The 25,327-nt window shown below is 31.7% G+C and overlaps 3 protein-coding genes across 4 annotated transcripts; 1 reads left to right on the top strand and 2 right to left on the bottom strand.

Annotated features, from left to right (window-relative positions):
- The first annotated feature begins 8,483 nt into the window (after nucleotides 1-8,483).
- On the top strand, nucleotides 8,484-18,327 carry LOC122505232 (putative ankyrin repeat protein RF_0381). Of its 2 annotated transcripts, none has more exons than XM_043616736.1 (2): nucleotides 8,484-8,746; nucleotides 10,124-13,441. In XM_043616736.1, the coding sequence occupies exon 2, from the start codon at nucleotides 10,220-10,222 to the stop codon at nucleotides 12,362-12,364; it is 2,145 nt and encodes a 714-aa protein (XP_043472671.1). In that variant the 5' UTR covers nucleotides 8,484-8,746; nucleotides 10,124-10,219; the 3' UTR covers nucleotides 12,365-13,441. The 2 variants fall into 2 exon arrangements, with proteins under 2 accessions (XP_043472671.1, XP_043472662.1); XM_043616727.1 differs by lacking the exon at nucleotides 10,124-13,441 and adding an exon at nucleotides 15,076-18,327 and having other exon boundaries at nucleotides 8,503-8,746.
- Nucleotides 18,328-18,418: 91 nt separating this feature from the next.
- LOC122505287 lies at nucleotides 18,419-21,964 on the bottom strand. Its single transcript, XM_043616799.1, has 2 exons — nucleotides 21,849-21,964; nucleotides 18,419-20,580 (listed from the first exon to the last, which is right to left on the bottom strand). The coding sequence occupies exon 2, from the start codon at nucleotides 20,537-20,539 to the stop codon at nucleotides 18,584-18,586; it is 1,956 nt and encodes a 651-aa protein (XP_043472734.1). The 5' UTR covers nucleotides 20,540-20,580; nucleotides 21,849-21,964; the 3' UTR covers nucleotides 18,419-18,583.
- A 406-nt stretch (nucleotides 21,965-22,370) lies between these two features.
- On the bottom strand, nucleotides 22,371-25,161 carry LOC122505302. Its single transcript, XM_043616813.1, has 2 exons — nucleotides 25,009-25,161; nucleotides 22,371-24,417 (listed from the first exon to the last, which is right to left on the bottom strand). Exon 2 carries the CDS (start codon nucleotides 24,376-24,378, stop codon nucleotides 22,627-22,629), a length of 1,752 nt encoding a protein of 583 aa, XP_043472748.1. The 5' UTR covers nucleotides 24,379-24,417; nucleotides 25,009-25,161; the 3' UTR covers nucleotides 22,371-22,626.
- Between the last annotated feature and the right edge of the window lie 166 nt (nucleotides 25,162-25,327).

The following is a 25,327-nucleotide window of genomic DNA, read 5'->3' as shown; positions in this document are numbered from 1 at the left end:
GAAGCATCTGCAATATTTTCAGCACAGTTTAGAATGGAATCAATATTTTTAACTAAAACAGTTTCAGTCGTGTTTTTCCCATTTTTTTCCTCGCAGAATTCGTCCTTTACTGCAACACAAGATTTAGGAAGAACTTTGTTCTCTTTTGTTTGCAAAATTATAAAAAAGTCTTTGTTTTCAAGTGACGACAATGTAGCGAATGGTGTTGTCAATTGTCCTTTGTGAATAAATCGAAACTTTGTTGTCGAAAAACAGATAAAATGTTGTGTTTTACAAAAAATGGAATTCGATTCAAATCGCATCACAATGGGAAAATCAAGTTTGGGGCCGTCCATATATTACGTAACGCTAATTTTTGAAAATTTTGACCCCCCCCTCCCCCCATGTAACACGCTGTTACATACATTAGCGCCATTTTTTTGGCTTATCGTAACAAATAGCTTGACCCCCCCTCCCCCCAAAAAGTGTTACGTAATATATGGACGATCCCTTTACTCCAGTTGTTTAATCTTTCGGAATTACATTCATTGGCGATTTTCACGTAAAATAGAATATCCGGTTTTTGATAATTTTCATCCAACATGTAATCGTCGTAAGATTTTGACAAATATTTAACAATTAATTCTTTTTCCTTTGAATGACAATTTGGACAAAGAGACGTCTCTAAATTGGACCGATTTTGGGTTGCAGTTAGAACAATTTTTAAATTCTTTATATGCGGATTGAGATGCAGAAGAAATTCCCAATAATTTTCGTTTGTGATTGCGTGCTCATAGCTAAAGGCATCGATGTGAATTGTCAGTTTTTCTGAAATCGTGTTGTGTGTTTTTAGTAAAACTTGATTAATTTTCGAAGTAACATCAATAAAATCAATGAGTCCCATTGTTAATAATCTCGATTCTTTACCATGAACCTCCATATCACATGTTTTATACGTCATTGTAAAACAATCTATATCTTCGTATTGATCATCCTCTCCAGTAAATGGAAATCTAGACGATAGAAATCCTAAATCAATATTTAATTCCTCGGCCGTTGTTAACCTTGAGACGGCCGGGGTGGCCACTATAGTGGCCACCATTAATTTTCACTACTATTTTCATCGAATTGACTTTTTATTTAATTTTACTTATTAAAAAACTAGTAAAATTTTTAAAAATTTTCCGGCCCTCTAAAGGTTAATACATTTAAATATGTGCTTATTGTTTTACAATACTCATCATGAGTTTTATCACTTTCGTGTTCTTTGCAAAAGCTCGCTATTGGACAATGCGGGCAATTAATTAATCCTTCTTGTTCTGTTTCATCACAAATAAAACAAATTCGAGGCCGACTCCATATTGACAATTCCAGTGGACTCATAGCTCTTCCCAATTTCTTTATGATTTCATTATTAATTTCTGATTCTTTCGTAATCCATTCGAGATCAAATATATGAATAAGCTCTTCGTGAATGTGTGATATTTTTTTTATTTTTAACAATTCTTTAACTACTTTACAAAAATCTTCGTGATTTGATAAATGTTGTTGTCGATGACCCTCTGAACAGTAGGAAATCGTGTTGCATTCACATCTTATTAAATTTTCTCTCGATTTGCAAATGTAGCATTCATTCGGAAAGAATCTGGCACTCTTTGAATAAATATCGCTCATTTTTTGTGTCAAACGATAAGTGTATATCGAACTGTTTTTCGAATTCTGTAAATAAAAAAAATAGTAAATTAAAAAAGAAGTTATCTTTTTTCGAATTTTATTGTCTAAGTTCTTTAAATTATATAAAAATGTATAAATATAAATTTAAAAATTAGAAACTACAAATTCAGAAGTTAAAAGAGAATAGAAAAAATAATTTTATTTCCTAATATTTTCTTTTTTTTAGGTTAACATTAAATTATTCTTAAAAATGAAACATTTATTGACTTTTATCATTCTTATTGAATTTAGAATTTAAAATTCAAAATTATTTCATAAATAATTGAGATTTGAAAATTTTCTCTTTAGCAAAAGTTTAATTTTTCTGAGCAATTATTTTTTGTTTTAAAATATATTAAACAAATCAAATTAAGTTTTATGTGCGTATTTTACTTACTGTTTATTATTTATTAATAGCAATTACAAATTAGAATTTTATTAATAAAGTAACGAAATTCACTGACAATGACAGTAAACCTTTCAACATGGAATAAATTACTTAACACAGAAACACAAATATAACTGCAATGTGGTTGTGAGTTGTGACCGTTGTGACTGGTGTGAACGCGAGTTCAATATTTGTCGGCATATTTTTTCATCCGACAGAGGTGCAAATGCACCTTTAAGCATTGTTGACATACTTGTAAAAACAGCCTTATTTTGAAATCTGCGCCTGCGCAGCCCGTTTTGTTATCACAGCTGAAGTTTCCGAGTTGAGATTCGGTCTTCTACCGCCGCAGAGGTAACATCGTGTGCTCTCTGTGGTTCTTTAGTTCGCGTCGTGAAAAAGTATTACCTACTTCCTGCAAGCCCGAGCGCTGCAGACGTTGTTTCTTAAGAGTATTGTGCTGTAGTGTTTTCCTATTAATCAAATCGTTATTCTTCGTCGATAAAATAACCTGTCGCGTGGGCCATTGTGGCCGACGAGACAGACGCGTTGCGCGCGCATGCGCAAGGCGAACACCCCGTAGCGTCTAAAAATCAAGGAAAAAAGAATGTCCTCAAGCCCGAAGGGGGACATTATTTCGGACACAGGTCAACTCGGAGACGAAAACTCGAATGGCTCTACTGTAGATAAAGAGACTGCCCAAATTGCAGATGCTCTCTTGTTTTACAAACACCAGGTAAGCAACAAACGATTCAGGAGTGACTCTTCGAGCTCCACTCTTTCAGACCATTCCAAAATGGATGTCGAGACATCAAACGACCCCAGTACTAAGAAGCCCCCCGCCCCAAATAGTACGAACAAAAATCCTTCCGGTAAGGGCCCGGATGCCACTCGCAGATATCCAATCTCGCAAAAAGGAAACTGCAAAGTTTTTATTCAACAAAACCCAGATTCTCCAAACGCTAAGGAAAAGATACACAAATTATCTTTTGGCCGTATCATTAATTCGCGTTCCTCCCAATTAGGAAACTCAATCATAGATATCAAATCAAATGGTGTTAGTAAACTTTGCGTCACTATGAAATGAGTCACTATGCCTTAAAGACAAAGGACTATTAGCGTTCATTCCGGCAAACTTTTGCTCTTGCCAAGGCGTTATTCGAGACATTCCCACGGATATTACTGAAAACGAAATAAAAGAAAACCTAGAATTTTTGGGAAATCCTTACACCTCGATTACTATTATCGAAGTACGTCGACTAAATAGAAAAGTTAAAAACGTAGAAACAAGTAAATTCGAACTTCAGTCTTCTCGTTCCGTCCTTGTCACATTTTCAGGTATCGATCTTCCAGAAAGAGTTGCTCTTTTCAAAGCATCCCTACCTGTATCTCGATACATTCCGCAAGTTAAAATGTGTCATAAATGTCTCAGATTTGGTCACATTTCCTCACAATGTAGATCATCGCCGCGTTGCTCTCACTGTGGAGGTGCCCATTCCAATTCGAAAGAATCTCCATGTTCGGAGTTATCAAATCCTCCTAAGTGCATCCACTGTTCCGAGGCCCACGCAGCCAATTCCAATGTGTGCACTGAGTTCAAATTTCAAAAGGAACTTCGAGAATACGCATCCAAACATGGTTTGTCTTTTTCTGAAGCCAAAGCCGCTCTACGGTCGCGCAACCGAAACTCGAATCGATACACACCTGATGTCTCAAAATCTCCTACTTCGTCTCCATCATTTAATTTTTCGAACTACCCTAATCTAAACGATTTACCAACTCCATCAACCTCTCACGCTCCCTTTCCAACGTTTCGCTCCTATAATGAAATTACACAAACACCTCAATTTAAAGCTCCTGCAAAGCTCCATTCTAAATCTAAACAAAAGAAACCCGAATCACTACAACGCAAAAATACTTCCTCGCCAATCTCAAAATACTTCAACAACGGGAGATCAGAAATATCACTCCCTGACGGATTTGCTCTCCAAAACAACTCATCACAAACTTCAAACCCAACAACAGAAAATCTCGACACATCATCTGTCGATCCAATCAACTTAATTAATAATATTCTGTCAATCCTAACTACTCTAGTTAGTACAATTGCTTCCAACTCCCCAGAAGCAAAACAAGAAAGTTTCAATCTGGTTAACACCATCTCGAATAGCATTTCATCTTTATCATTACTACTTTCTTCTTCCAATAATGGCCCTACAAAATAATCTCAAAATCATGCAATGGAATTCCCAGGGCGTCTTAAACAAAAAAGGCGACCTTTCAAATATATCGAACAACTTAGACATAATTCTTCTTTCGGAATCCTTTCTAAAACCATCCAAACACTTTTCCCTCAAGGGATTTAACATAATCAGATCAGACAGAGTGTCTAATAGAGGAGGTGGACTAGCGATTGCTATCAGAAGTGGCATTAGCTATTCCAGGATTAATTCAATACCTAACGTCGAGAACAGTCTTGAGACCTTAGCAATATCCGTTCAATCTTCTGGTGGAGACCTGCTAATCGTTTCACTTTACAGAGTTCCGTCTCCTGATAACAAAATTTCAAGCGCTCATTGGACCAATCTTTTTAACTCTATCTTTTCAATCAACGATCATGCGGTCTTGATTGGTGGTGATTTCAATAGCCACCACACCTCATGGGGTAGCACCCGCAACTGCTATAATGGAGAAGAACTACGTGACTCCTTAGATTCTGCTGATCTCGTCTGCATGAATAACGGAAATCCAACCTTCAGGAATCGCCCGGGTTTTGCCAATTCCGTTTTGGATCTCACATTTGTTTCACCTCACCTTTCTCTGGCTGCTACATGGGATACATGGGACGACACACTGGGAAGTGACCACTTTCCAGTCATCATCAGTCTAGGTGTGACAGTACCGATTTCAACGTTCTCTTCTCACAAATACAAACTCAAAAACATTTCTTGGCCTACTTTCTCTTCTAATCTAACTAAATTTATCGAAGACTCTAGTCTCAATTCTAACTCTCCCCACCCGAATGTTCTAGATAATTACAGCCTCTTTGTCACAGGCGTGGATGAGGCGATAAAATTGGCCTGTCCTCAGCCCAAAAATAGAGTTCATAACTTCAACACCAATCATCCAAGAAGACCTGTCATTCCCACTCCCTGGTGGAACGAGACTTGCGACTCGGCTGTCTCTGAAAGGAAAAAAGCGCTAAAAACCTACAGGAGAGTCTCTAACATGGAGAATTACATCATTTTAAAAAAAACGGAAGCCTGCGCAAAAAAGACATTCAACAAAGCCAGAAGAGACTCCTTTAGAACATTCTGTGACTCCCTCGATAGACGTACTCCAATCTCTAGAATATGGAGAACTATTAAGTCTTTTAAAAATCGTTATACTCAACCAGCTACAGCTTCCTGCTCAGCTGATAGGGAGGTGGTGGCGAAGCTTCACGGCCTAATCGATGAGTCTTGTCCGCCCACTGTGTTTCGTGAGCAATTTCCCAATGTCTTCAGATCCAACGAATTTCTTGATCACCCATTCTCTGAAGAAGAGCTCAGAGTTGCGATTACCTCCTTAAAACTCAAATCTTCTCCAGGCCTTGACAAAATCGATAATAACGTTATCCAACATTTTCCTCCAAAGGCAAGATCCGCCCTTTTGGACATTTTTAATTCAATTCTCACAACATTTTCATTTCCACCGTCTTGGAATGAATTTCTGATCCTTTTTATTCCTAAATCCTCTCCAGGAAAATTCAGACCAATTTCATTAGCTTCGTGTTTATTCAAACTAATGGAAAAATTAATCCAGTCGAGACTTAATTGGCATTTAGAACACAACCTTATGTTGTCTTCCACCCAATTCGGTTTCAGGAAGGGCAGATCATGTGCGGACAACCTAGCGATCTTAGCGACGGAGGTGTGGACCGGTTTTGCCAACCGTCAGATAACGGCTGGCTTATTCCTAGATTTGAAAGGAGCCTTTCCAAGCGTCATGCCGAGTATTTTGGCTGAAGATCTCAGAGAATTAGGTATCCCAAAATCGATAACTAAATTTATCTACAATTCTGTTGCATATAAAAAACTCTTTTTTAAAATAAATGGCGAATTTATTGGACCCAGAATTAACACTGTAGGCCTTCCTCAAGGAAGTGTCCTCAGTCCTGTTAATTACTCCATATATACCAGAAAACTATCATCCATCATACCTGATGATTGCATTTTAATTGAATTCGCGGATGATATTGCAATACTTTGCAGATCCAACGACGCAACAGAATGTATCGCCATTCTTCAAAATTGCCTAAATATAATCTCAATTTTCTTATCTGACAGAAACCTCGAGCTATGCCCTGATAAAACTAAATTAGTCTTGTTTAACAGACTTAGACTGGACACAGACAACCCGAATTTGACTATTAGTATAAATAATACAATGATATTTCCATCAAACTCAGTTAAATTTCTAGGCCTAAATCTAGATACTAAATTTAATTTTGACGATCACTTCAAATACTTAGCGGATAAATCTAGAAAAGTACTCAATATACTCAAGGTGCTCAGAGGCGTCTGGTGGGGTGCTGATCCTGATATTCTTTTGAAGGTTTTTCGTTCAATGATTAGAAGCTTATATGAATATGGTTCTCATACCTACACTTTCCAACGCCATAAATATTTTGACAAACTCGAAAAAATCCGTAATCAGGCTCTCAGACTTGCCTTAGGCTATAGGAGGAGCACTCCCATAAATGTCATGTTAGCCGAAACCTGTGAACCCCCCTTAAGAAAAAGATTCTGTTATCTAGCCAAAAGATATTTAATTAAGACCTTTTCAAACCTTACCCACCCTCTTCCCAACAATCTTAGAGCTCTATGGATTTCCACCCAACAAAAAAACACCTACCAAATCAAAAATACCTTTATTCTAATCATCGCTTACGAAAAAGTCTTAAATTTCAAATCTCAAATCCGCCAATCATTTCTACATCCTTATTTCGAGTTCCCTTATGAGGACCACCTCTTTATTCCTGAAGTTGATTTCAAAATAGGAAATACAGTAAAAATAAACCCGGCTCCAAACGCAATTTTCAACGATCTAACCCGTCATAAATTTAATAATTTTGCATTCTTCTTTACGGATGGTTCCAAAACTGAATCGGAAGCTACAGCTGGATGCTCCTTTGTTTGTACCTCACATAATATTTTACATTCTTGGAAATTACCTAATCTGGCATCCATTTTTTCTATCGAAGCCATTGCTATACTGTATTGCTTAGATTACATTCTCTCCCAGGATTACCCAAAATCTGTTATCTTCTCAGATTCACAAAGTGTTTTGCACAGTATTGCCTCTGAAAACCCTGCTAACATTAAAAACGCCCTTGTCTTTCTAATCAGAAATAGACTTTTTACACTCTCTAAACTCAATCGCGAGGTGCACTTAGTTTGGACACCTGGTCATGCGGGAGTTGAGGGAAACGAGTTAGCGGACCAAACAGCCAAAGAGGCGGCATTAAATGGTACCTTTCTTAACATCGACCTCCCTTTCTCGGATTTTTACAGCCAACCGCGCCTAGAATTAAAAATCAATTGCGACGAATTTTTCAGAGCAGTTGGCGAAATTAAAGGTATCTTATACACACAGAAATTCTACCAATGCCGAAAAAAACCTTGGTTTCACTCATTTGTCGAACGCAGAGAATGGATAGTTTCCATCTGTAGGATGAGGAGCAACCATTACTCCTTAAACGAGAGCATGTTCCGAAAAAACTTGGTCGCCTCACCGGGATGTTCCTGCAACCCTGAAATTGTTCAAGACTTGGACCATGTCCTCTGGGCTTGCCCTAAATTCAATACTCATCGTACCTCTTTAATAAAGTCATTCTCAAAAGCTCTAAACTGTCCTCCCCCTTTTTGCAGTACTCAATTTCTAACAAACCCTACTACTAGAATTGTCTCGCCCATTTTTAGATTTCTTAAACTCTGCAATTTAAAAATTTAATTCTGCCTATGATTTATTCATATCGTTTGTTGCCTTACTTATTTATTTTATATTTTTCCTTATATAATATTATTATCTATTTTCCCGCTTACGAATCTCCGAGGTTCGCCTGTGTCCGAATTGTGTTGTCTCTCTCCCCCTGGCCTATCCTGCCTGGGGGAGATGGACAACATATCGCGATTGCGGAGCGCACCGCAAGCGAGATGAAGCGCGTTTTTTTTTTTTTTTTTTTTTTTTTTTTTTTTTTTTTTTTTTTTTAAATTTGTTTCAGACAGTTGCATACCCATCCCTGGACACAGATCATGGCTGTATGTACAAAGCCTTAAATGGCTAGTACGTTGCCAACGTCACCATATAGTGTTTTACACACTCTATGGCTAAGAAGAAGAAGAAGAAGAAGAAGCTGAAGTTTCCATTCTATTGCGGTTTATACATTTCTGGTTATAAATGGTTATTTAAATGTTTTCATGTTTTCAACTGCCTCTTGATTTACAATTCAAATGATATAAATTGTAATTAGATACTTATATAAAATAAGTACAATTTAAAAAGTCTTGGTTTCTGTAATCCAAACATTGTAAAATGCCATCATTCGTTTAATGTTTCGTCACGGAAAATCGTCGAGTTTATAAAAGCGATATGTTGATATGTTGATATGTTGCATTAATCATGGTTAGTATTTTTAATAGAAACTAATTTAATTATGTATTTATTATATAATAAATATATCTCAGTTTTTATATATTTATAATTTATATCTCAGTTTCTTTAAATAGATTTTGATAATAAATAAGTAATGTTAAAATGTCACAAAAACTTGATCCGTAGTATTTTTTTGACATTTTTACACAACACATTTTAAATGCATGTGAATAAATATTTAGAATTAAATTTAATTATAAAGAATTAAGATGATATCAACTTATTAAAATTAAAATTCTACAATTTTGGCTAAGAATTACAACAAATAGGTATAAATGTAAACAGATGATTCTCTTGAAAGAAATTGAAAACTGAAAGTTGAAAGACGAAATTAGTCTTGTATAAATTTAAAACTTATTAAACTAAAAGCTCGTGCTATTTAGATAATAAAACAATAAAAACTTTATAAAAATTAATTATTTAAACAAATTAAAGCAATAAAAAATATATCAAAAGCGTCAAATTATGAAATTACAGCGTCGACAATAACGTGTAATTAGAGGTTATGTTGCGCGCCATAATTAAAGCGCGTGCATTCAATATGGAAATAGATAATGTGGTCTCTATACTGTATGTTTGAGATCAATTTACAAAATATTTTTAAATTAGGATATTATTATAAAGAAAAATGACGTTTAAATTTTTATTTAATATATAATTTGTAGTCTAATTTTCACTCTCTTAAGAATATTCTTCTTTAATTTTAACATAAAATTCTGGTGTTTTTCAGTTGTAAGAGAAGTATATATAAATATATTGTTCGACTTTGAAAAAAAATCTTTTATTTCAATTTTTTACTCTAAACTTTGAATTTTTATACCTATATAAGGATAGTTTTTTCGATTTAGAAAAAACAGGGTCATGGAGCACTTCTGACTTCATATTTGTTTTCAGCGAGCAAAAATACTATAAGACATGTATTTTATTTTTCAACTTTTATTTTTTTTGTGCCTGTGTAATGAAGGATAATTTATAAAATGATTATTGTTTTATAATTCACTATTTTAATATCAAAATTTTCACCAATAAATTGATATTTTGTAATAAATAAAAAATGTAAATAAAATAGTGACAAGTTATTAACACAAAAATATCATACCTACCTTCAATAACTAAAGCAAATGCAGATGTTAATGATGAACGTACCTCATTAATAATGTGAGAATTATAACATTTAGAAAAGCCAATGGGAAAAGTTATTTTTTTCTAAAATATAATTACTATGCAGTTGTACCTCAATTATCTGAACCTCTGTTATCCAAACTTTTTCACCACCTTAAACCCTAAATTTCATGTTTTTACATTTTTGGGTACATTGAGGTTACAGTTTCCAAATTTTTGTTATAGAATATTTAAGTGGAGCAGTGCTTCCTATTTGAGATTGCAAATCACAGCCAAAGTGACAGTAAACTATCTTCGAATCTTAATCTTCTATTTGTTACCATGGATCTTGCAAATGATTGCAACGACACTTCTGGAGACAGAATTAGAGATACACCTCTGCATTTGGCGATAAGGGAAAACCAGCCTGAGGCATTCAATCTTCTTTTAGAGGAGAGTAACCTGAACGCAAGAAATCAAAATGGTGAAACATCACTTCACTATGCAGCTTTGCATAACCGCCCTGAATTCGCAAAGACACTTATAGATAATGGCGCCATTGTTAACGTTATCGACCTTTGTTCACGAACGCCACTTGATGTCGCCTTGGAGGTAGAAAACGTTAAAGTAGCAGAAGTTTTGTTTAAACATGGTGCTGTTATAAGTGACTACGATTTGAAATACATGGGACCTCTTCGTTCCGCAGTTAGGAAAGGAAATTTTGAATTGGTAAAGCTGCTCATGGCGAATGGATGTAACAAAGTCGATGTTCCAAAAGATGATGCCAGTTATATTGAATCTTCTCTTAAATTCGCAGTATCGTCCGATCGTTTGGACATTCTAGAATATCTCATAATGAATGGGGTAAAAAGCAGCGCAACAGTTAATCAGGATAAATTACACTTATTTACAGCAATTGCTTCGGGCTACGGTAGTTTGGCTACATTAAAATATTTAGTCGATCTTGGTTTTAAGACGAAAGCTGCAGATTCTGTATTTTATACTTCAATGTATATAAATATCTATGACGTGTGGCAGTATTTATTAAAATGTTTCTCGAAAATTAATGCAAAAACCTATTTTAAAGAGAAGCAGATTCATTTTTCTATTCGAATGGGCCAAGTGGAATCTGTTACAACAATCGTAAACGAACCAAGAAATAAATATAAATTGAACGCTTTCGATAGACAATTGGCTGTTTACATTGCTGCTGAAAGTGGCAATGGTGAAATACTAGAAATTCTTTTGAATGCTCATTATCCTGTCGATAGTTTATTTAAGAAAACAAGTCCTTTACACGTTGCAGCAACATTCGAACACCCGAGACTAGTGAAACTGCTATTGGAAGCTGGAGCTGATGTTAATTTACAAACTGAAGATGGTCTCACTCCATTATATTTCGCAGCATGTGCAGCGCAGCCAGCAGTAGTGAAATTCCTCCTTGAAAATGGTGCTGATCCCTCTAAACCCTCTAAATCCAGTGAATCACCGTTGCAAGCGGCTTTGAAGTTATATTCGTCCATAGTTTCTTTCAAACCAATTTCTCCATTAGTTTTTGAGAGTTTGGTAAAAGTGACGGAGACGCTAATTCGGTGTTCAAAAACTGAAGATGGTAAAGGCCTACTTCCATATGCAGTAAGAATAAGAGTTGCAAATAACAATAATTCAAATCTGGAATCAAAGGAAATAATATCGGACCCACGTGATTCTGAATTTCGTCCTGAAATCATTAGATGCCTATTTAATTATCTAAGTGATGAATTAGTTGAATATATTTCTGAAATAGTGGTAAATAAGTCGTTTCCAGTAGAACAGACACCGGAATTGTTTCACCTTCTGATGGAATATAATGATTTCAACTGGTGTTTTCATATCAGAATAGATGATGTTGAGAATAAGTACAAGTGCCAAGTGCTCCTAACTAGTTACTCTAGAAACATTGATAATCTTTTATATACTGCAAAGCACATTATCTGGTATAAAGATGGTAATATTTACAAAGAGTCCGAAATAGATGGTCAAATAGTTTTTTTAAAGTTGATAGTCTCACGATTAGTTTTGTTGGCTACTAATTGTTATCTACCTTTTATTGAATTTTGTTTAGAGAATGATCTTAATGATTGGCGAGACAAGTGCTTGAAAGAGGAGGTGGACATGAAAAACACGAAAATTAATGAAAATATGATCGTTACTTTCTATGATGTATTAACGAAATCAACAAATGAAGTTGCAATGTACGCGAGCAACTGTGACTTTTTAAAAGCAATCGAATCTTCAGATAAAAAATTTCCGATATATGCTGATTTTTTGAAGGTAAATGCCGAAATAGCAGAAAGAAGAAGACATTTCATCAACGATTGTGTTAGTTTAATGTTAAATTTGGTTCAAAACTGCCATAGAGTTCGAATTTCTACAGCTGAAATCAATGGAATTTTCAAATATTTGTCAATTGTAGATTTGAGAAGATTTTCAGCAGCTTTTTTCTAAAATGTAATTTTAATACATTTAAGACAAAGATCAGTTTTTATGTATAATTTGTTGTGAATTTTCCTTCTACGATGAAGAAATTTTCATTTAAGGATTTCTTCTCATCAATGTTATAGAATATGATTTAAATTTTATAAATAATTATTACCTAATATCACGTTAATTTTAGAGTTTAAATTTATAGCTGTATAATGAGATTACACGGTAAACTATCTCTCTAAAACTGAATCAGTGAAAATTTCACTTTTTTCGTAAGTGGACGAATTTCTCACTTATAAATAAGTTAAATTTTCACATATAATATGTTAAATTTATTTGTTACTCATCAATAAGTGAAATTTTTACATTTAATAAGTTAAATTGATTTTTCACTCATAAATAAGTGATTTTTTCACTTATTCGTTTGTCAGTGTCACTTGGCGTCGTTGTTTCACATTGCGTCATTCTGAGCGTCTGTGCGTCGAAAAGTTTACCGGTTTTCGAATGAATAAATATACGTAATTATAAACATTTTTATATTAGTATAAGTATACTATTAAAAAAATATAAATTATTTGCACCTACAATTTAATTAAATGATAAGGATATTTCATCTGTAAATGTCTACGTATACACAGTTTTTCATGTCTCTATAAGTTTGAGGTTATATTTTATGCTTTCTTTAAAAAAACTTTTATTTTATACTTTTTGACTAGTAAATGTAACATTGTTAGCTCCACAGTTTCCATATTTTATATTATATGTTATATTGAAAAATTTATAAAGAGTTTACAGATATACAGTTTATTGTTTTGAAACAATATTGTCATTATTTGTGTTACAGGATTGCTAATTTTTCTACATAAAACAGTTCACTTATTTAGAAGTGAATCTTGCACTTATTTTATAAGTGAACTGTTTTTCACTCATGTAATGTGTGAATATTCACTAATTCAGAGAGGACGACTTACAACGTTTGAAATAAGTGAATATTCACTTTCAATAAGTGAATTTTCACTGATTCAGTTTTAGAGAGTAAGCATTGCGCTTTAAAACAATGTTTTGTACGTCAGCACATTAACATTAACAAATTGAACGCTTTTTAAAAGTTTGTTTAAAATATTTTAATAATGCGACATTGAATAAAAAATCAGCTTTTTCATCCCTCAGTGAGGCCTTTATTTTTATATTCACTTATGAGAACCTGTAAGTAATAATGCGTTTTATGAAATACTTTATCAAATAATACAGTATTTTTAGTTTTATCATTTATTCACGCGATTTTAATATTTTAATACTTTGCTTCAAGTCCCCCATTTATAATTGCATATTAAATAAATTCATTTAGTATATATTTTAAAGTTCTACATAAATCTTATTTTTTAAAGTTTCAGATTTTTAGAAGTTTAATATTTTCGACTGCAATAGCGAAAAACGTTAGAATAGAAACTCAAAAGATACACGCAGATTAGATTAACACCATACAAATTGAACAAAATCATATTGATGTTATTTTTACTATGCATGAAATTTTACTGCAAATTCAAACCAAGTCAACAATTACCAACTACCTAACTAACAGCCATTACTATCTTATTAATTTAATAACTAACTCACTAAATTAGTAAGTTAGTACCTAACTAAGTTAGTTAGTTAGATTGGTAGTTAGATTGTTAGTTAGTTAGTAAGTTAATTGCTAACTAACTTATATTATTTCGAAATATGTCAAAAAACCACAATTGAAAAAAATAATAAACATCGGAAAAGCAATTGAAGCGTTTTGTCAGAAACCGCATAAGTCCATTTTTTTCGAAAATCACTTTTTTATTGAAAATTTATCTTTAAATGAAGCTTTTCAATCTGGTAAAATATTACATAAGTGACTAAACACTAAACCCTTAAAAAAAATAATTAAAATATCATTTTGTGCAGAAACAGCACAAGTCCATGATAAGTTTTATATTTATTTGTGATATTCTTGACGTATTTTAATAATTTATATTAAACAGCTTATATTATAATAAATAAAAAAACTCATGGGAAGCAAAAAGTGACAGTGGTGACTGAATTATTTTAAAATTAGAAAATATTGAAAATTGGTTGAATTTATTCTTAAAACAATTTTATTATTTATAAAATATTACTAAAAATTATCCAAATTTCATATTTTAAATAAATGTTATTAAATATTTCATAAAACTTTGATATTTCACTGGATTTAATAAATTTTCGGTGTTTTTCATTTCATTTTGTGCAGAAACAGCATAAGTCCAAATGTTAATTTATTTTTTAATTTTTTATATTAAGTAGATAATTAATTAATCATATTGGATTTTTTAACTTATAGGTTATAGTAGAATATAATGCAAAAAGCCGATTTAAAAAAAATCTTAACATTTACGAGAAAAACAGTTTTTATTGATTCCTGAACAATTTCGAATTATGGACTTATGCTGTTTCTGCACAAAACCCTTCAATTAGAATTTCTTGTGATTTTGGACAGTATTTCTTAAATACTTATTTACTTTTATTAAATATTAAATATTAAAATATGAAGTGCCAGAGTTTTAAAAAGAATCAAAGCCATTCTATAAAATTATGTCAGACAAAATGACAAAATTTATGAATTATCAGATTCCTCATTATCTTTTTAGTACTGAACCCTTCCTCTTTAAGGAAGCAAAGAGGATTTATTTAAATAAGTGATACAAACTTTCTTATTTTTGTTACAGAATATTTAATTGGAGCTGTTTCTCCTATTCGGGAGTGTAGATCACTATCAAAGCTTCAGTATAGTGTACTTGGATCTAATTCTTCAATTCGGTGCCATGGCTAGTTCAAATGGTTACGGCGATACTTCTGACTACAATGAGTTGTTTCTTGCAGTCCACAATGGAGAATTGGAACTTGTCCATTCTCTGCTCGAGAAATATTCGGCGACAGAAACGATACGCGGCAGGACATTGTTGCATGTGGCGATTGCAAGGGGACATTTAGAGATTGCAAAAATGTTCATCACAAAGCGAGACGGAGATGGTAATACACTGCTGCATTTGGCGATAAGCGAAAACCAGCCTGAGGCATTCAATCTTCTTTTAGAAGATAGTAACTTGAACGCAAGAAATCTCAAGGATGAAAGACCACTTCACTATGCAGCTTTGTATAATCGTCCTGAATTCGCAAAGACACTTATAGTCAATGACGCTTCTATTGGAGTGAAAGATAGTAAGGGAAAAACGCCACTTGATGTTGCATTGGCGAAAGGAAACGTTCAGGTAGCAGAACTTCTTTTTAAACATGGTGCGGTTTTAAGTGAGAACGATTTAACAAATATGAGACCTCTTCGTAACGCAGTTGAGAAAGGAAATTTTGAAATGGTAAAGTTGCTCATGGCGAAAGGATGTAACAAAGTCGATATTCCAAATGATGATAGTGACTTTTTTCCCAAATCTTCTCTTAAACTTGCAGTGTCATCTGGTCGTTTGGACATTCTTAAATATCTCGTGAAGAATGGTGTAAAAAGCATCGCAACAGTTAAGGAAGATAAACTATGCTTATTTAGATCACTTATTCACCAAGGCAGTTTGGATACTTTAGAATGTTTAGTCGATATTGGTATTAAAGTAAAAAACTTAGATGACGTATTTAATGATACATTTAATTCGTGTCGTCATGACATGTGGAAATATTTAGTGACAAAGTTGTCGAAACTTAGTGCAAAGACGTATTTTAAAGAAAAGCAGCTTCATTTTTCTATTCGAACGGGCCAAGTGGAGACTGTCAAAGCAATGGTAAATGAACCATCAAACGCATATGAATCGAACACTTTCGCCAAAAAATTAGCCGTTTACATTGCCGTTGAAAATGGCAGTGAAGAAATATTAGAAATTCTTCTAAACGCTCGTTATCCTGTCACTGGCAGTCTGTTTAAATGTATAAGTCCTCTTCACCTTGCAGCAACATTCGAGCACCCGAGACTAGTGAAACTGTTCTTGAAGGCTGGAGCTGATGTTAATTTACGAACTGAAGATTATCGCCTTACACCACTGCATTTCGCAGCAATGTCAGCGCAGCCAGCTGTAGTTAAATTTCTTCTAAATCATGGTGCTGATCCCTCTATAACATCTAAATTTAATGAATCACCGTTGAAAGCGGCTTTAGAGGTTCATTCAGGCTCGTATTATCCCATACCTGTAACTCCTTTAGTGTTTGATGGATTGGTAAAAGTGACGGATATGTTAATTCAGTATTTGAATAGTGAAACTAATGAAAGATTATTTGCACATGCAGTTGGAATAAGAGTTTCATCAAGTATCAATAACTCAAAGCCAGTCTCAAGAGAACTAATATCGACTGTAGGTGATTTTATATTTCGACCTGAAATTATTAGATGCATAACTAATTATCTAAGTGAAGAGGAAGTTAAAGATTTTTCCGAGACATTTTTACTAGAAGAAAGTGGTTCATCTCATTACCCGCCAGAGTTGTTACAACTTATGATGGAATATAATGATTCGAAATCATGTTTTGATATAGAAATAAACACTTGGAATAAAAATAACAAGTGCCAATTGCTCTTAATTAGTTACTCGAAAAACGTTCGTAATCTTTCAGATACAATTACGGAAATTATTGATTCTTGCGATGAAGATGACGACAATGACGTAGAGAAGAAGATTAAAATAGATTTATTAAAATTATTAGTATGTCGTTTAGTATTGTTGGACAAAGATTGTAATCTAACTGATTGTGAAGAACATGAATTAATTGATGATCTTATTGATTGGCGAAAGAAGTGTTTAAAGGAGAAAAGAGTCATGCAAAAGTCGAAAGTTAATAAAAATTTAAATTTCACTTTCTATGATGTATTAACGAAATCAATTGATAATGTTGCTATGTACGCAAATAACGATGATTTTCTCATTGGAATAAAATCTTCACAAATAAAATTTCCTGCATATGCTGATTTTTTGAAGACAAACGTCGAAATGGCCGAAAGAAGAAGAAATTTCATCAATGAGTGCACGACATTAATGTATCGTTTAGTTGAAAAATGCTACAAAATTCGAATTTCTAATTCTGATATTCGTCACATTCTCCAGTATCTCTCTATTGTAGATTTGCGAAAATTTGCAGCCGCTTGTTCCTAAAACGTAATTTTATGACAAGTAACGCAAAAATCAGTTTTGTTGAATAATTTGTTATGTATTTTTTGTTCTGTGATGAAGAAATTTTCATTTAAAGATTTATTTCCATAAAGGTGTTGAAAAGTAGTTTAATCTTTAATAATAATTATTATTAACATTACTACATTATTTATGAAGAGTTCAAATTTATAGATGTATAATATGTATATTGCGATTACATCGTTAACTAAGCTTGAAGCTTTAAATCAGTATTTTATACGTCGGCTCATTATGATTAACAAATTAAACGCTTATTAAAAGTGTGTTTAAAATATTTTAGTAATGTGAAAAATAAAAAATACGCTTTTTTCTTTTTTAACTCTCAGTGAGACCTTTATACTCATAGAGAATACATGAGTTTATAAATAATAATATCTATAGTATAACAAACAAAAAGTCAAATTAAACTATAATTCGTTTTTTGGGGGCGCGTCACAAATTAATTATTAAACCAATTAACTAATAATATAAATAAATAAAAATAGTTTCTATAATTTTCATTTGCAGTCTCTAGTCCTTCACTAAATTCAAATGAAACTTAAAAATTACTTGACAATTTTATTATAATAACAAAGTATTCATTTTTTAACTCAATTTTTATTTATTTTCAGAATCTTTAAATTCGCTTTCACTGAAAACAAAGACAAATAATTGTAAAGATTTAAGACAGTATAGTAATATTTTAAGATTTAATTTTGAGATACGTCAAGGAAAATTTCGAAGTATTACAATTTTGGAAGAAGGGAACTTTTCTTTGGATGACAATAAACATTTGTTTTCTAGGTTTTCTATAAACATTGCTTCTTTAATTATTTATCAAAAATAATGACACTTTAGTACAAAATTAAATTAGAAGTAAATGCAAATTTACAACAACATTGTATTCGAAATATAATGACAATTAGATTGTTTTAACAGTTTTTGAAATTATAAAATCAGTTAAATATAAATATAAGTAGAAAATAATAATTGAATTTTAAATTCAAGACAAAACGAATGTATGAATATTCTTTTTAATAAAAATAACAAAAAAGTATTTATCTATTTGGTGATTTTAAGACTTATTCTTAAGTACTGAATCAATATCAGCAGTTGTATTCACAATATCACATAAAACTTTCCTCATTAATTTATTCTCTTTGTCTAAACGAAGTTGAGTTGAAAGAACTTGTTCATATTTTATTTGTTGTCTTGCCACCTCCTCGACAGATGCATTTAATCGTTTTCGTAACTCATCGATTTCATTATTAAGATATGAAATGTGATCGATTAGAAACGATTGCGAAAGACTATTTTGAGAATTTTCGACATTTTCCAAATTGGCACAAAGTTGTTTCTCATTTTTTTCTTCTGCTTCGCGCTTTTCTATTTCCACATTATTTTTTTCGTCACTCTTCTGTTCGACGTCTTCTGTATCTGAAGCTTCGTTGTGAATTGATTTTGAACAATTATCATTTTCTTCAGGTTTGGAATTCTCAATCGCAGTGTTTTTTTCGACTTCCTCTTCTTTTCTTTCTTTCTCCTCTGCTCCGGGTTCTGAAATAATTACAAAAGAACAAACTGATGATGACGATGGAGAAAGTGTTTTATCCTCGGATTCTTGTTCCTTTATTTGTTCATCATTTGACGTATGAACTTCCAACGGAGTAATTTTCGAAGCGTCTTCTACATTATCTGTAATTATATTTTCAGCACAGTTTAGAATGGAATCAATATTTTTAACTAAAACAGTTTCAGTCGTGATTGTCCCATTTTTTTCCACGCAGATTTCGTCCGTTACTGCAACACTAGATTTTTCAAGCACTTTGTTCTCCTTTGATTGCAAAATTATAAAGAAGTCTTTATTTTTAATTGAGGATAATGTAGTGAATGGTGCTCTTATTTGACCTGCATAAATAAATCGAAACTTTACTCTTGAAAACGAGAGAAAATGTTGTGTTTTACAAAAATTTAAATTTGATTCAAATCGCAACATAATGGGAAAATCAAGTTTACTCCAGTTGTTTAATCTTTCGGAATTACATTCATTGACGATTTTCACGTGAAACAGAAGGTTCGGTTTTTGATAATTTTCATCCAGCATGTAATCGTCGTAAGATTTTGACAAATATTCAACAGTTAGTTCTTTTTCGTTCGAAATGCAATTTTCACAAAGAGACGTCTCTAAATTGTCCCGATTTTGAATTGCAGTGATGACAATTTTTAACTTTTTCATCTGCGGATTGAGATGCAAGAGAAATTCCCAATAATTTTCTTTTGTGATTGAGTGTTCATAAGAAAGGGCATCGATGTGAATTGTCAATTCCTCTGGAATCGTTTCGTGTATTTCTTGTAAAGCATTGTGAATTTTTGAAGAAACGTCAATAAAATCAATGAGATTCATTTTTGTTAATCTCGATTCTAAACTATCTTCGTCCCTGTCATTAAAATCGTATATCTGTGCAAGAGCGTCTATACCCATAAATATAGTTTTCTCTTCGATAAATGGAAAGAAAAAGGATAGAAAATCTAAATTAGTATTTAATTCATCAGCAGTTGTTAATATTTTCAAATATGTGCTCATTACTTTACAATTCTGATCATGAAATTGACTTTTTTTATGCTTCTTGCAAAAGCTCGCTATTGGGCAATGTGGGCAATCAATTAAGTCCTCTTGTTTTGTTTTGTGACAAACGAAACAAATTCGTGGACATTGCAACATTACAAATTCCAGTGGACTGAAAGTTCTTCCCAGTTTCTTTATGATTTCATTCCGGATTTCTTCTCTTTTTGTATCCCATTCGAGATCAAATATATAAATAAGCTCTTCATAAATATGAGTGACTTTTCTTATTTTCAACAATTCTTTTACTACATTGCAAAAATCCTCGTGTGTTGATAGGTGTTGTTGTCGATGATCTTCGGAACAGTAGGAAATTGTGCTGCATTCACATCTTATTAAATTTCCTCTCGATTTGCAAATGTAGCATTCATTCGGAAAGCATCTGGCACTCTTCGAATAAATAGGCATCTTTTATGGATTAAACGGTAAGTCAACTAATTTTTCGAAATCTGAAAATAAATAACAACAGTAAATTTAAGAAGAAAAATTGTTCTTTCTTATTATTTATTATTAATTTATTACCAAAGTTCTTAATTATATTAGGTATATGAAAATAAAAAATTATAAAGTCAGAAATAGTTTCAGTAGAATTGCCACAAAATACAGATTTTTAAAATTCCATGACATCCAAGTTTTCCAGACCATTTTTAAAAAAATTCCAGTTCCAAAATTAAAATTGTTTTGATATATCTTTAGCTATACTTATAACAGAAATCTTTCAAGTTAATTACTAATATTTAATTTTTTAAATAATTTAAATTTAAGTTAAAATTTGTGAGATTATTTATGATACGCTCCGAAGAAAATTACCTTAGAAAAAAATCGCTGTAAGGTTATATTTGTGTTATTTTTACCTCAATTAAACGTTTTTATTTAATTTTTTAAATACCAAATTTAACTTTTATTAATTATTTTGATTGTCATGAAGATTTTAATATTAATTATTTGTATTGAGAGTTAATCCCCTTTGTGTAATTTCATACAAAAAATTACAAACATAACCTACGTATCAAAAAATTTAAATTTTGTGTGCAATTAGTTTTTGTTTCGTCTTTAATTATTTATAAAAAGTAATTATACAGTTTAGAAGAATAATGTAGTAGAAATAATGACAATAACATTGCAATATTGACAATATATTACACTTAAATTTATTTTTATTACAATTTTTTAGAATTCAATTATTTTCAAATTTTGCAATTAAAATTCTTCAAAATTTGATTTTCAAAAATTTTATTTAAATACTCGAAAAAAATCAATTGTTTTCAATCAAATTTTACAAAATCGTTTTAATTGTATATTATTTCGAAAATTTAATTAGAAAAATCGAAATAAGTTGCAAATTATACTAAAAATATGGTATTTTGTTGCAATTATTGTAAAAAAAAAAGTAGAAAAAGTCACAATTTTTTAAAATAAATCGAAAAAAATTTTTTTTTTTTTGAAAATATAGTCGAAAAAGTCATAATATCCGCAGCTAAGTTTTGTATTTTGTATAAATTCAGAAACTTATAAAACGAAAATAAACTTTTGTCAAGGTCCCTCTGGAATAATATTTATTTATACGTTATTGAAAATTAATATAAATGTCACTTCAGAAAATCTGTATTTTTTTAATTGATAAACTAAATTTATGAATTTTCTATATAGACAAACAACGGAATTTTCAAGAAATGTGAAAATATAGAACAGAAAAGTTTACTCATATTTTACTTACAGGTTTAAACGTTCAATTAACATTTAACAATAAAAATTAACAACAATAGAGAAGAAACCGAAAAATCCAACATTAAAGTTTTTTTGCAAACATAGAATTGTTAGACAAATTGAGATAACCATAACTCTTAAGGCGCACTCACAGCTAGTAGGCAGCAATACAAATTTGAATTTACTGTCTCTTTCACTCTAATTGACTTTCTCTCTTACTCCAATTACTGCCTGCGCAGGCAGGCAGAGCTGTGAGTGCTCCATTATTTTAATATGGTCTTTAGTTATAAAGAATAAGGTAACAATATTTAGGGTCCAAGGACCCTTCAAAAAATATGAATTTCTTTATGATGCAGAGAAATTTTATCACAATTTTAATAAATTCTAAAAAAAGAAAAATACATTGATTCTTTATAAAAATTTATTGGAACTGTAATGACAGTTATAATATTTAAATATTTTTTATAAAAATACAATTTTAGTTTAAATATAAAAAAGAAATACAAAAACATTATAAGGTGATTGAATTTTTAATGCAGAAGTGTTAAATAAAAATTTAATTAAATTTAATTAAAATTTAATTCAAGTTTTTAAACCGAAGTAAAACTAATTGTATTCATTAAATAATACATCACATTTTTTTAACAATATTTTTCCAACTAGTCACTGAAACAGTAAACGGGGATGTAAAATAAGAAAGTAATAATTGAATTTTAAATTCAAAAAAATATAAAAACTAGAAGATTCCTTTTAAAGAAATAAAAATGGAGTCATTTTTTCAATACGGATTAGACGTTGTTGTTTTCACACAATGAATCTGAGTCTTTAATTGTAGTGGCACCAAAGTCGACCCCCACAATATCGCGTAACATTTTCTTTATAAACTCATCTTTTTTGTGCGAATCTAAAGAAACTTTTTCAAATTTTGTTTGAAATTTTGTTACCTCACTAATTGATAAATCTAATTGTTGTCGTAAGCCTTCGTTTTCTTTTTTAAGATACGAAATATGTTCGATTAGATACGATTGAGAAGAATTAACTTTATCTTTGGCGAGTTTTCCTTCGTCGCCATTTGGATCAAAATTTTCCTTATCGATAGACTTTGAACAATTGTTACAATTTTCTGTTTTTGATTTTTTATTCTTCTCTTCTTCGGCTTCGGAAATAGTTGCAAAGGAACGTTTCGATGATGACGATGGAGAAATTGTCACACGATCTACGACTTTTTGTTCCTTGTTTCTGTTTCTATCAACAAGAATTTCAGTTGAAGTTGTACCAATATTTTTCTCGGTGATTTCGCCAGTAGCTGTATCACAAGATTTTTCAAGTACTTCGTTTCCCTTCGATTGAAAAATTATAAAATAGTCTTTGTTTTCAATAGAGGATAATGTACTGAATGGTGCTTTTATTTGTCCCTCGTAAATAAATCCAAACTTTGCTGTTTTACACAAGAGAAAATGTTGTGTTTTACAAAAATTCGAATTTGATTCAAATCGCAACACAATGGGACAACTAAATTCGCTGCACTTTTTTAATATTTCGGAATTACTTTCATCGTCGACTTTCACGTAAAACAGAAGGTCCGGTTTTTGATAATTTCCATCTAGAATATAGTCTTCGTAGGATTTTGACAAATGTTCAATAATCAATTCTTTTCCCTCTGAATGACAAGTTTTGCAAAGAGACTTCTTGGAATTGTTCTGATTTTCTGTTTGAATGATGACAATTTTCAACTTTCTTATCTGCGGATTGAGATGCAAGAGAAACTCCCAATAATTTTCTTTTGTAATTACATGTTTAGAGGAAAGGGCATCGATATGAATTGTCAATTCTTCTGGAATCGTGTCGTGTATTGTATTTAAAGCACTATTAATTTTAGAAGCAATGTCAGTAAAAAGTATCAGATTACTTTTGGATAATTTAGAATTGGAACTCGTTATTTGCGTTCCTTTTAATTTAAATGTATGCGTAAGATTATCAATTACTCGAAACACTAAACCCTCTCCAACAAATGGAAAAGTAGACGACAGAAAATCTAAATCAATATTTAATGCATTGGCCGTTGTTAGTATATTTAAATATGTGCTCATTACTTTACAATTTTGATCATGAATTTCATCATGTTTATGTTTCTTGCAAAAAGTCGCTACTGGACAATGTGGACAATTATTTAAATCCACTTGTTTTGTTTCGTGACAAACGAAACAAATTCGAGGCCGATTCCACATTGCCGTTTCCAGTGGACTTAAACCTCTTCCCAGTTTCTTGATGATTTCATATCGGATTTCTTCTTTTTTTGTAGTCCATTTAGAACCAATTAAAAAAATAAGCTCTTCGTGAATGTGTGTTATTCTTTTTATTTTCAACAATTCTTTTACTACTTTGCAAAAATCCTTGTGTGTTGATTGGTGTTGTTGTCGATGATCCTCTGAACAATAGGAAATCATGTTGCATTCACATCTTATTAATTTCTCTCTCGATCTGCAAATGCAGCATTCATTCGGAAAGAATCTGGCACTCTTTGAATAAACACGGCTCATTTTTTGTGTCCAACGCCGGTATCAACTGATTTGCCAAAGCTGAAAATAAATATACCAACAATAAATTTAAGAGAGAAAAAATCATTTTTCAGGTTATGTTTGTATAATTTTTACCATAATATTAAAAGTTTCTGTTTAATTGCATAAAACAAAAATTAGTTTTCATTAATTATTTTTGATACAATGAAATAATTATTTGATTCAATAAAATTAATTCAACATTTACAATATATTTGGAAACAATTATAAAACTAGTGCTAATGAAAATGTGTTTTTCTTTAAAAAGGGGAAATTCACATTTTTATGAGCATTTTTATGATGAGAGTTCTATTTTCTATAATTATACATATTTTTAATTTTTTCTCAATTGAAGGGCTACATAAAATAAGGGGACGAACGCGAGGCTTGGAAGGGATACTACCAGTCGGGTAGCAGTGACAGGCCTTGAGCCGCTCGCTGCTACCTGACTGATATTATCCCTTTCAACCACGCGTTCGTCCCCTTATTTTATGTAGCCCTTTAATTGTCCTTAAATTTTATTCAACATACAGAGTCTAAAAAAATGTATGCAAAAGCTAAAATATCAAAAATTCAAAAATAGTCCAATTAAGTTATATATATTTTACTTACGCAGTATAATTATTGTATTCACAACCTTAACAACAGTTGAAATTGAATTGCTCTAAAATAAAAACACTAAACCGTGTTATCTAATTTCCAATAGTGCTTTCAACATAGAATAATACATACAATATGTATTATTTTAGTATTATTCGATTCTATGTTGAACCATACAAATAAATTTAATTGTTATACACTTAATTAAATTTATAAAGAATAATAGGGTCCTTGGACCCCCTTAGGGTGCGATCCCATGTAAGCAGAATACGTCCACCGAAAGCAGAAAATCATGAGTGGAAAAGAGATAGGTAGATATTGTTGTTCTTTT

Source organism: Leptopilina heterotoma, unplaced genomic scaffold (assembly GCF_015476425.1).
Source record: "Leptopilina heterotoma isolate Lh14 unplaced genomic scaffold, ASM1547642v1 Lhet_113, whole genome shotgun sequence".
In the NCBI taxonomy this organism is placed as follows: Eukaryota; Metazoa; Arthropoda; class Insecta; order Hymenoptera; family Figitidae; genus Leptopilina; species Leptopilina heterotoma.
Note: the sequence above shows the minus strand (reverse complement) of the source record. Positions and strands in the feature narration are given on the sequence as shown.